The following is a 12,342-nucleotide window of genomic DNA, read 5'->3' on the forward strand; positions in this document are numbered from 1 at the left end:
CCTCTGGAGGTCAGCAACATAAAAGCCAAGGCCTTCCCCGATGTTTCCTCCTAGCTCTAGGATTCAGAGGTTTACTGTGTGAATCTCAGAAAGAGAAGACAGCCCGGCTGAGCATAATTGTTCCCAAACCGTAGTAAAAACCACTGAATTCTCACTAGAACGTCAGATAAATGATCTAAAAGGAGAAGTAATTTAGAAGATGCGTGTTCTGCCATGGGGTGGGCAGTGTAGCCCATAAAAAGTAATGTTTGTCTGAGCTTCCAGACTTTTCTGTCGCTTCTGTGGCAGCTAAATGTTTAAAGTCAAAACAGTAGTCTGGTTCAGCATTCTCTGAAGTCCCTGCCACCCCACGCTTTATTTATTTACATTATATTTATATCCCGCCCATTCTATGCAGACTCAGGGCGGCTAGCAACATAAAATACACAATAAGCAATATTAAAACAAATAAAATTACGATGGTGCTACTTCATCTATTCAGGCGGATCATGTAATATTTTTCTTTCTCAATGCACAGATCCTAGGCAGTTAGTACTGAAACGCGATAGATCCAGATGCGGTGGCAGCCCTCTCCTGTTAGATGTTATAGAGAGCCAGTTTGGTGTGGAGAGCCAGTTTGGTGTAGTGGTTAAGCGTGTCGACTCTTATCTGGGAGAACCGGGTTTGATGCCCCTACTCCTCCACTTGCACCTGCTGGAATGGCCTTGGGTCAGCCATAGCTCTGGCAGAGGTTGTCCTTGAAAGGGCAGCTGCTGTGAGAGCCCTCTCCAGCCCCACCCACCTCACAGGGTGTCTGTTGTGGGGGAGGAAGGGAAAGGAGACTGTGAGCCGCTCTGAGACTCTTCGGAGTGGAGGGTGGGATATAAACCCAATATCTTCATCTTCATCTATATGCCATCCGAAACAGTTCAGTCTTGCGGGCCCTGCAGAACTGTGATAAGTCCCGCAGGGCCCTGATGGCTTCTGGGAGGGTATTCCAAAATATTGGGGCTGCAACCGAGAAGGCTCTTGCTCTGGTGGAATTAAGCCTAGCCTCTTTTAGCCCAGGGACAGCCAAAAGTTTTTGAGAACTTCAAAGTGCTCTCTGGGGAACACGTGGGGCAAGGCGGTCCCGCAGATAGGTAGGTCCTAGGTCATATAGGGCTTTGAAGGTTAATACCAGGACCTTGAAACGGATTCGGCATGCAACAGGCAGCCGTTCTGTTATTCTTTCCCCCATTCTATAGCATGATGTTCAGAGATGTTTATGTGGTTTTTCCCTGTCACTCATGTTTGCTGTCGTCTAATGTTTCAGTTCATCCAGAGCAGCTGCCTCCAAGGCCATGGATTACATTAAAAGAACGAGACCAAATTCTGCCCTCAGGTAAAACATGCAGCCTTCTGTCCGTTAATGCTGTGAATGGACTTGGATACGTCATGCCACTTCTGCGCCTCCAGAAGGCTCTTCTTGGCTTTGACTCTTAATTGGAAGTTGCTTCCTGAGCCTGACCGAACTCGCAGAGTGGTTGTGAGGATAAAATAAGGAAAGACGAACCACATTATGTTTTGTGAAGATGGGTTTAAAAAATTCAGATGTGCAAAGAGAAATGAGACTGGAAATGGGAGACTTTTTGGAAGTCGGAACTCCTTGTTTTTTAAGTCTCCACAGTTTCTAACGCCAGGGCTTTTTTTTTTGTAGCAGGAATTCCTTTGCACATTAGGCCACACACCCCTGATGTAACCAATCCTCTGAGAACTTACAGGGCCTAGTGTAAGCGCTTGGTGGATTGGCTACATCAGGGGTATGTGGCCTAATATGCAAAGGAGTCCCTGTTACAAAAAAAAGCCCTGTCTAATGCACAGCAGCTTTCATCAGCTCACAAAAAAATAGCACTCTTGATTTACAAACTCCTGATTTACTTTATTAGTGTGGCTGAGCTGCTGCCAGGTTCAGAAATAAGAATTTCTCTTTCCTTCTACATATATTTGTCTCTCACTGGATGTAATTTTATGTAATTCTTCTTACTTTTTGGCATGGATCCAATTGTAGTCTGGAGGACCATCCTCCAATTGAAATGTCTGTTCGCTGGAGGAAGGCTCTTCAGGCCAGTGGAGGTCTGCAAACCTTGCTCAGTGGGTGTAATAGAATCTACACCATTCAGAGGTATCTTGAGAACCTTCTAAGCCTGAAGATAATTTCAGGAGGATAGCCGTGTTCGTCTGCCATAGAACAACTTGGATACAAGTCCAGTAGCACCTTAGAGACCAACAAGGTTTTCAAGGTACAAACCAGGAGTGGCCAAATTGCAGCTTGGGAGCCACATGTGCCTCTTACCGCACATATTGTGTGGCTCTTGAAGCCCCCAGTGCCCATCAGCTGACATGGAAAAGGCATTTTTCTCTTTAACTCACTTCTCCAAGCCAGCCAGCAACTTGGAGAATGCATTTAAAGTTAAGGTTGTTTTCTCTCCACCTCTCTCTCCCCCATCTTGCTTCCCGCCCTCCCTCCCTCCATCTGACGTTCATATCTTGCAGCTCTCCAACATCTGACATTAATTCTGTGTGGCTCTTGGCATTAAGCAAGTTTGGCCACCCCTGGTATAAACTTTCAAGAGCAAAAGCTGCCTTCATCGGATACATATCTGACAAAGGGGAACTTTGACTCCTGAAAGCTTATATCTCAAAAGTGAATGTGGCTCTTAGTAGTCTGATGTGAGGTTGCCGTTCTTTTTGTTAACAAAAGGTAGCATTACTCAGGGGTGGAATTCTAGCAGGAGCTCCCTTGCATATTAGGCCATACACCCCTGATGTAGCCAATCCTCCAAGAACTTACAAAAAAGTGGAACAGTCTTCCTCAGGAGGTGGTGGGCTCTCCTTCCTTGGTTTTTAAAGAGAAACTAGATGGTCATCTGACAGCAATGAAGATCCTGTGAAATTAGGGGGCGGTATTTGTGAGTTTCCTGCATTGTGCAGGGGGTTGGACTAGATGACCCTGGAGGTGCCTTCCAACTCTTTGATTCTATTATTCTTGGAGGACTGGCTACATCAGAGGTGTGTGGCCTAATATTCAAAGGAGCTCCTGCTAAAATTCCACCCCTGGCATTACTTAGAAATAAATTGCATGCCAGGAAAGCAATCAGGATTTGCTGATTCATATCCTCATCTGAAGACTGCATGGACAGGAAGTGTTGGTTCCATTTAAATAAATTTATTTACTTATATATTCCATCTTGCCTTCAATCATGAAACCATAATTTACCACCCGCAGGAAGGTCTCCTATCTCTGACCACAGTAGTTGTATCCTCTGCCCCTTCCTTCCATGCCTTAGCAACCTTGGGTGGCTGCCCCTTCCTTCCATGCCTTAGCAACCTTGGGTGGCTGCCCCTTCCTTCCATGCCTTAGCAACCTTGGGTGGGTTCTCTGTTATGAACGTTTTCCCCAACACTGTTGTTCTTCTGGTGGCGTGAAGGAAGAGGGTAGGAAGCTCCCATCAGATCTGGTGAGTGAAAGCAACAGGCAGGGAAGATTGGGCCCCTGAAAGAGTCAGACCGATTTCCCACTAGCCTTATGCCGCTCTCACTCTCCTCTTCTCTGGTTGGATTTCACACTATCTGCCCCGGGACTGCAACTCGCTCCCCCTCTTTTGCACTGCAAACAAGATCCTCTAAAAACCAGTTTCTGTTTGCCACGTGAAAAAAGGCGAACCTATCAAAGATTTCAGGTTTTCACGGCTGGCATCATCATTAGGGTTTGTAGAATCTTTCGGGCTCAAGTGCCGTGTTCTACTGGAGAAAGTTTTTCTTCCAGACGTTTCGTTCTCAGCTGCGGAGAACATCCTCAGTGGCGTTGCAGCCGGAGCAGGCACTCTGACCTTCTTGGCTGCTGTGCATTGAGCAGCAGCCAAGAAGGTCAGAGCGCCTGCTCCGGCTGCAACGCCACTGAGGATGTTCTCCGCAGCTGGGAACGAAACGTCTGGAAGAAAAACTTTCTCCAGTGGAACACGGCACTTGAGCCCGAAAGATTCTACAAACCCTAAGGCGAACCTAGTTGCAGCCTCAGGGCAGATAGTGTGAAATCCAACGGAAGCGCTGCAGAGAAGAGGAGTGTGAGAGCTGCATAAGGCTAGTGGGGAATCGGTCCAAGGTTTTTTGCCCTATGAGCTATAGCAGGAAGAGCTAAAATGAGCAACAAGAAGCCATACTTTCAGATATCTTAACCAGAAGGCTGCTGAAGCTGTCTAAATCAGCATCTGTATTGGTGGTTGTTTTTCAAGGCAAAAATCTGTTCAAAAATATCTCATTTCTGTGGTTATTCTATTCCTGAGATCCCAAAGAGACTCAGTGGTAATTGGGGGGCGGAGGGAGGGGGCGGGTTACTCACAACTGTAGCGTTAAGGTCTTTTTTTTTTTTATCTTTTGCTTTTTCATCCACCTTCTTGAGAGTCAAGGCGGATTATAAAACAATGTAATAAAGATCATTATGATACGTACAATGAAGCAAAGCCATAAAATTGGATTTATACGTTTGTGGAACAGCGAAGTTTAAGACATTATGATACATCCAAAAAACAATGGAGGGTGCTCTCTGCAGTTTTTCCTCAGACAAATGAAGCTAAATCCCTATTGCTTTTACAAAGCAGTTAACCAGATAATGAAACAGAGGTTAATTATCAGCTCCTTTAACAAACAAATGGCTCTCTTGGACAGGTAAAAGAAACATGTTAACTGAATTTGAGTTACTGGCTTTTCTGGAGGGTTTTTATAAATCACAGTGCAATTTGTTAATATTTTGTTTTCTATCGTTTACACTGAGGGGGAGCTCCTTAGCACCGCATTTTGGAAGAGGGATGCTATGTTGAGAAGTGTACAGTCTCTTGCCTTCGTCACTCACCAGACGTTTGCTGTCTTTTCCTTTCCAGCTTCGTTTACTGTCATGTGTTACAACGTGTTGTGTGATAAATATGCCACCCGACAGCTCTACGGCTACTGCCCGTCGTGGGCATTAAACTGGGAGTACAGGAAAAAGGGAATCATGGAAGAAATCGTTAACTGGGATGCAGATATCATTAGCCTTCAGGTAACGGCATCAAAACGTTGCACTCTCATTTCCGCTGAGGAACAACAGGAATAATCCTTCCTGTCTAGCTGTTGCAGCGCTATCTCCACCCCTTCCTCCAAGGAGCTTAGAGTAGCATATATGGTCTTTTCTTCTGCCATTTTGCGCTCACAACAGCCCTGTGAGGTAGGGTAGGCTGAAAAAGAGAGAGGCTTGCCTGAAATCATCTAGTGAGGCTCCTAGTTATATAGTGACTTCAGATCCTAGCATGATACGCTAACCAGTGAGCCACAGTTAAAACACACCCGTTGCTACCCAAAAGAGTCTCAGAGCGACTTACAGATCTCCTTTCCCTTCCCCTCCCCACAACAGACACCCTGCGAGGAATGCTTCCTCTAAGCTGTAGAGTCTTGTCAGTGAAAATTCTACTTCATGAGCTAGTGGCAACAAAGCTGTGAGCTACTGCATAAATTAGTTTGCTCTGGGGCCATCCTTCCTGAGCTAAGACAAAAATTTGTAAGCTGGAAATTCCTGAGCTAAAAAACTGAGCTAGCTCACACCAATTCAGCTTAGAGGAAACACTGCCTGTGAGTTAGGTGGGGCTGAGAGAGCTCTCCCAGAACTGCTCTTGAGCAGAACAGTTTTAAGAGAACTTGTGGCTGACCCAAGGTGCAGGTGGAGGAGTGGGGAATCAATCTTGGTTCTCCCAGATAAGAGTTTGCACGCTTAACCACTACACCAAACTGGCACCCCTTCAGCTATGGTATGAATGCTACATTTGCAAGAAAGAGCAGTTCTTTCAGAGACTTTATTCAAAGTCTTCATTAATACAGTCATAGACCAACACAAATCTCAGCAAAATTCCTGACCACCACAGCGGGTAAGAGGAATAATTAAAACCCACTCGCACACATAAATTAGCATAATTTAAGGCAAGTACAAATTAAATAGAATTATAGATGAAATCAGGTCAATAAAATTATTAAAATTCTATAGCGTATATGTAAAACCTGAAGCCATCGGTGTCTGTCAAATTTCACAAGCTGCCACACAAAACTTTGCAGTATGTCCTGGAACCAGTGGGTTTTTTGTCTATATGTAGCATTTGAGCATATACCAAATCTGATTGCAATACCTACTAAGCAAGGGAAGGTGTCAAGAGTCCTCTTTCCATGATATGTATGCTGACCTATAGCCTTTACAATGTTACATGAATTATTTTTTCTCATAGTAACCCTGCTTTCTCACAGTAAACCCTGTTTAGCTGCTATCTCTGGCATTCCTTTGGAAGCATCATGTAGCCTCTCTCGCCCTGTGCTCAAGGCCACAATGTCTGGTTCATAGTGAACCGCTTGCACATGCTGAAAAGGGGCGTTTGTGGAAAGAACTTTGGCAGGAGGGAATGCTTTGGGCGCTTAGTGCTTGAATGTGCAACGGTCACTTACAAGGTGTATGTAGGGGGCCCGTGACCCACCAAAAGCAGTTTTGGCAACATCCATCTAGCCTGTCATGTTGCTCTCAATAAACTGATCTCTTGAACCCACTCAAGTTGTTTAATGGGGAAGAACTTGCAGGAGCTGAGAGGAGGTTATACGGTAGCTGCTATGATATGAAGGCTGCCTTTGCAAGCAGTTTTAACCAGGGCTTTTTTTGTAGCAGGAACTTCTTTGCATATTAGGCCAACCCCCCCCCCCCTCGCCCCCCATGTAGCCAATCCTCCTTACAGGCCCCGTAAGAATAGCCCTGTAAGCTCTTGGGGGATTGACTATAGCAGGGGTGTGTGGCCTAATATGCAAAGGAGTTCCTGCTACAAAGAAAGCCCTGGTTTTAACATTTTTTGCAAGCAGTTTTAACACTTTTTGGTTAGGGTTTATATTGGCCCCTTTATTAAATTGTTCTGTGACACAGGAGGCAGGACACTATGACTCCTTCCCGTGAGAAACACGAGACGTCCCAGGCCATGCGGGAGGAGCCTGTGTCGTTCCACCTTCCAGAAATGGGGGAAGATGAAAGACGGTCTTGCTTTCTCCGTACGTTTCCCTCCCAACGCCGTGTTGTGTTTATTCCTAGGAAGTAGAAACCGAGCAATACTTCACCCTCTTTCTGCCAGCATTAAAAGAGCGTGGATACGATGGATTTTTTTCTCCAAAGTCACGTGCCAAAATCATGTCCGAGCAGGAGCGGAAGCATGTGGACGGTTGTGCAATATTCTTCAAAACAGAAAAGTAAGGGGAGCTGCTGCTGAATTGCCCAGAATCGAAGCATGAACAAAGAGGGGGATTTTTTTTTAGAAGATACCTCATCATTCGGCATCTGTTTTTGCATAGAAGTGGAGAGGGCATGAAAGCGATTAGACAGATGGACACACACGCATTAGGGCTGGCCGCTCCAAGTTGGGAAATACCTGGAGATTTTGGGGGTGGAGCCTGAGGAGGGTGGGGTTTGGGGAGGGGAGGGACTTTGGTGGGGTGTAAGGCCGGAGTCCAGCTTCTGAACAGGGCCAACCCTAGATCGTCTGGCACCCTAGGCCAGGCTACCTTCTGGTGCCTCCCCTGCACCGATGATATCACCAAGTCACATGGCACTCCCAGAAGGCCAGCGCCCTAGGCAGTTGCCTAGTTTGCCTAGTGGCAAGGCTGGCCCTGCTCCCGAAGCGGTCACTTTCTCCAAGGGAACTGAACTCTGTCAGCTGGAGTATCCGTTGTAGTCCCAGGAGGTCTCTAGCTGCTACCTGGGTGTTAGCAGTCCTAATACACATATATACATAAAAAGGTAAAGGTGCAAGCACGGAGACGTTTCCGACTCTGGAGTGACGTCACATCACAATGTTTTCACGGCAGATTTTTTACGGGGTGGTTTGCCATTGCCTTCCCCAGTCATCTACACTTTCCCCCCAGCAAGCTGGGGACTCATTTGACTGACCTCAGAAGGATGGAAGGCTGAGTCAACCTGGAACCGGCTACCTGAGCCCAGCTTCCACCGGAACTCAGGTCATGAGCAGAGAGCTTGGACTGCAGTACTGCAGCTTTACCACTCTGCAGCATGGGGCTCTTCACATATATACATTCATATTATAAAGTATGAAAAAAAAACCCAGTACTCATAGAAAAGCTGTATTTTTATATTATGGGCATTACGTTGCTGGTCTCTTTTACTTCTCCTTTCGGTAAATATCAGTGATTTGAAACTTTTTCTCCCTGCACTGACAATTACAGTTGGGAATGGGAGAACTCCTCACCCAAGATGGGACATAGCCTGGAATGAACTGCAAATTATACATGTAGTTGAATCGCTTGATTGTCCTGAAATATCTTTACCTTGTTACATGGAAGGCTTACGTTGCTGGGTTCAGTATTCCTGCACTTCTGTTTTTCCTCTGTGCTCGTTTGGTTACTTGTATCCACCATGCAACTTAATTTACAGAGCATGCTGGTAGTCCAGGGCTGGCCGAACTGTGGCTCGGGAACCACATGTGGCTCTTTGACACATGATGCGTGGCTCTTGAGGCCCCACCACCCCATCGACCAGCTTAGAGAAGGCATTTCTCTCTTTAAATTATTCCTTCCTTCCTTCCTTCCTTCCTTCCTTCCTTCCTTCCTTCCTTCCTTCCTTCCTTCCTTCCTTCCTTCCTTCCTTCCTTCCTTCCTTCCTTCCTTCCTTCCTCTGAAGTTCATGTCTTGCAGCTCTCAAACATCTGACATTTATTCTATTTGGCTCTTACGTTAAGCAAGTTTGGCCACCTTCGTGCTAGTCTTTCTTGGTACATTTGTGATCTACAGGGCCAAAACCCCACTTGACTCTTTTCCGTTTCTCACACTTGCCGTGCTTGGATGCAGTTCCTGTTTACTGTAGGTAACCAGGCACTTAACTGCTTATCTGAACGATTTATTTATTTGATGACAAATTTATTTGCTTAATGGCCAAAAACAGGTAAAACAAACAAAAAGAAATGGTAATAAACTTTTAGTGATGCTTTAAAAAAAAGATCCACCAAGACAGCCAGTGGCAGCATAATGTTAGCAAGTGGTCAAAACTATAATCGATAACACTGGTCTCTCTCGGTGAGAACTATGGCCAGTATCCATGAGCGTAATATTTCCCCAGTTGTAGAATGCCACCCTAGAGGGAATCCGCAGTTTCCAGCCCATCAAATTTTCAGGAAAGTTTGCAGGACATTGCTTTTTAAACCGATGTTCGGAGAACTCAAAAAAAGGGAAAGTGGCGTATTTGGCAGTCATGTTCGGAGAGAGAATTTGGGAAGAATTATTCATGTATTATATTGGAGCAATTTAACATGTACCATGGGAGCTGCTCTGAGCTTTGGAAAAGTGGGTTAGAGATTTCCAAACACAAATAAATAGCAAAAAACCTGTGAGGAAAGGCCCAGTGCTCAGAGCGAGGGAGCCCTTGTTTTAAGACGTAACATTAGCACTACTTTCTTTGTAGGAATGCCTCTATAGTGGCTCAGTTGCCCTGGGGCTTGGTCATGCTCTTCCTTTTCTCCACCCAACTTACATTGTAACTTTCTCTGCAAGAAAGTGTGTCAGTAGTCTCGGGGCAGTTTGCTAAAAGGGAAAAAACCGCACATTAATGGGCGGATGCCTTGAGCAGCTGTTGACTCTGGCGTCTTGTGTTCCAGGTTCACATTGGTGCAAAAGCACACGGTTGAATTCAACCAAGTGGCGATGGCAAACTCGGAAGGATCAGAAGCTATGCTGAACCGAGTGATGACGAAGGACAACATTGGAGTCGCTGTCGTGTTAGAGGTGCACAAAGAACTGTTTGGAGTAGGTAGGTGTGGTTGAAAACCTCGGCCATTTTAAATATAGAAGTGGATAGGAAGCGCCCACGAACGCACGGTCTTTTACGGAGACAGAGCTTTGGTCAAGGGCAATATTATTCACTCAGTCTGGTCGTTGGCTCCTCAGGGTCTCTGTCTTGCACATCACCTACTGCCTGGTCTTTTTTAAACTGGAGATGGCAGGGATCGGACCTGAAACTTTCTGCACGCCAAGCAGATAGAACCATAGAATTGCAAGGGACCTCCAGGGTCATCTTAGTCCATCCTCCTGCGCAGTGCAGGGAATTCACAAGTACCTCCCAACCACACACCCAGTGACCCCCCTGCTTCATGCCCAGAACATGGCAAAAATATTTTAAAAACAAAAACCCAAAAGATGGCAATAATAATTTTAAAAACTGACCTGGAGAAAAATTGCTGCCTGGCCTGAAAGTGGCAAGCAGCATTTCCTTAGGTGCAAGAAGAAAGCACTGATGCAACCCTTCCTGTCCTCTCTCACAATCTGCCTGAGTTCACAGAATCAGCATTGTTGTCTCCAAAGAAGGAAATCTCAGCACCTCCTGAGGAAGCCTGTTCCTCTAAGGAACTGCTCTGTCAGGAAGCCTCTCCCCCCCAAAAAAAAATCTTCCTAAGCAGTAGAAGCACTCCTTTAGCAGCACAGAGTAAACTGACCTACTGCAGTTATTTTGCTTCACTTGCTTGGTGTCCTGCTTCCAAATCAGGAAAATGTGCACATCTGTGTTCAAAAACAGCTGTTCCAAACTTGAAACACATGTCCGCTAAAGCCATGCTGTTAAGCAGGGGTGGAATTCTAGCAGGAGCTCCTTTGCACATTAGGCCACACACCCCTGATGTAGCCAATCCTCCAAGAGCTTGCAAGGCTCTTTTTTTGTAAGCTCTTGTAGGATTGGCTACATCAGGGAGGTGTGGCCTAATATGCCAATGAACTCCTGCTAGAATTCCACCCCTGCTGCCAAGATAACAGGAGGGAGTGTGTGGTCTTCCAAGAAGCGTTTATGTGGAAGGGGTGCTGAATGCACTCTGTGCCTGCTGAGCAATTGTGCTCCTCTAATGCTTGCCCTCACTCTGGTTCTGCAACCTGGTTGAGGGAAAGGGGGAATCCACTGAAAATAGCTTAGGTGACATTTCCAAGGAGAGAGAAAGATGGTACCTTTATCTTAGTGCTTCCCAATAAAATCGTAACACTACCCTTCTTAATGTCCTCCATTCCTTGTGACCGGGGGTGGAAATCTAGCAGGAGCTCCTTTGCATATTAGGCCACACACCCTGATGTAGGCAATCAGGGCCATAGCCAGAAAATTTTAGGGGAATAAAATTTTAGGTGGAAGGCCCCCCTCTCCACTCTGGCGGCCCCCACTCTCTCTGCTGCCACTGCTTTGGCAGCCCCTGATCTTCCCACCACTCTGTCCACCCTGTCCTCCTCTGCGGCACCTCCCCCTTCCTCCCACCCACCCGGTGAAGCACCGGCTCCTGGGGCTCTTTCAAGGAGCCCCCCCCTGCCAATCAGCTGATCAGCGGGAAAAGCACACTGTGGCCGGCAGCTCCTATGCCGGGTTTGTGGCGCTCTCAGCACGTTCAGCTCTGGGGTGCTGGTGGCGGGAAGGACCAGCTGGGCTTTCTTTGTAGCACGAGCTCCTTTGCATATTAGGCCACACCCCCTGATGCAGCCAATCCTGATGGAGCTTATGGTAGTAGGCCCTTTACGAAGAACCCCGTAAGCTCCAGGAGGATTGGCTACATCGGGGAGGTGTGGCCTAATGTGCAGATGAGTTCCTGCTACAAAAGCCCTGCTGGCCCCTAATCATATGGGACTTTAAAGACCAGCACCTTGAATTCAGGCTGGGAGTGATACGGTCCCTGCGACCCATGCCAGCCAACATTCAAGTCTTGGCATTCTGCGCTAACTGTAGCTTCTGAGCAGTCTTCAAGGGCAGCCCTACATAGAGCACTTTCAGTAATCTAGTCTGGGTATCGTCAGAGCATGCACCACAGTAATCGTGTTATCTCCTCTGGAAGCAGGTATGCCATCACGAGAATTGGAAACTGCCTAGGGTCGTATAGAAATGGCATTTCTATAAGTGAGCAATCTTGTGGGTTGCCCGACTTCCTGTAATATCAGCTTCTGTGCTTCAGACCACCATCCTTGTGGGTACTGGAGTTGTTCCAAATATAGGAGTATGATTCCAATACTCACGAAAGTGCTGGAAGAGCCAGTTTGGTGTAGTGGTTAAGTGTGTGGACTCTTACCTGAGAGAACCGGGTTTGATTCCCCACTCCTCCACTTACAGCTGCTGGAATGGCCTTGCGTCAGCCATAGCTCTCGCAGGAGTTGTCCTTGAAAGAGCAGCTGATGTGAGAGCCCTCACAGCCCCACCCACCTCACAGAGTGTCTGTTGTCGGGGGAGAAGATATAGGAGATTGTAAGCCGTTCTGAGTCTCTGATTCAGAGAGAAGGGAGGGGGTATAAATCTACAGTCTTCTTCTT

The 12,342-nt window shown here is 46.6% G+C and overlaps 1 protein-coding gene across 3 annotated transcripts in view; it reads left to right on the forward strand.

The window, feature by feature from the left end:
- Positions 1-12,342, forward strand: part of CNOT6L (CCR4-NOT transcription complex subunit 6 like) — a 67,728-nt gene that overhangs the window by 48,217 nt on the left and 7,169 nt on the right. For all 3 annotated transcript variants that reach the window (XM_060247150.1, XM_060247152.1, XM_060247151.1), the window contains exons 6-9: positions 1,295-1,363; positions 4,899-5,056; positions 7,106-7,260; positions 9,675-9,826. In XM_060247150.1, coding sequence (XP_060103133.1) covers positions 1,295-1,363; positions 4,899-5,056; positions 7,106-7,260; positions 9,675-9,826 — 534 coding nt within the window. The remainder of the gene's footprint in view (positions 1-1,294; positions 1,364-4,898; positions 5,057-7,105; positions 7,261-9,674; positions 9,827-12,342) is intronic.

Source organism: Heteronotia binoei, chromosome 9 (genome assembly GCF_032191835.1).
Source record: "Heteronotia binoei isolate CCM8104 ecotype False Entrance Well chromosome 9, APGP_CSIRO_Hbin_v1, whole genome shotgun sequence".
NCBI classification, from domain to species: Eukaryota; Metazoa; Chordata; class Lepidosauria; order Squamata; family Gekkonidae; genus Heteronotia; species Heteronotia binoei.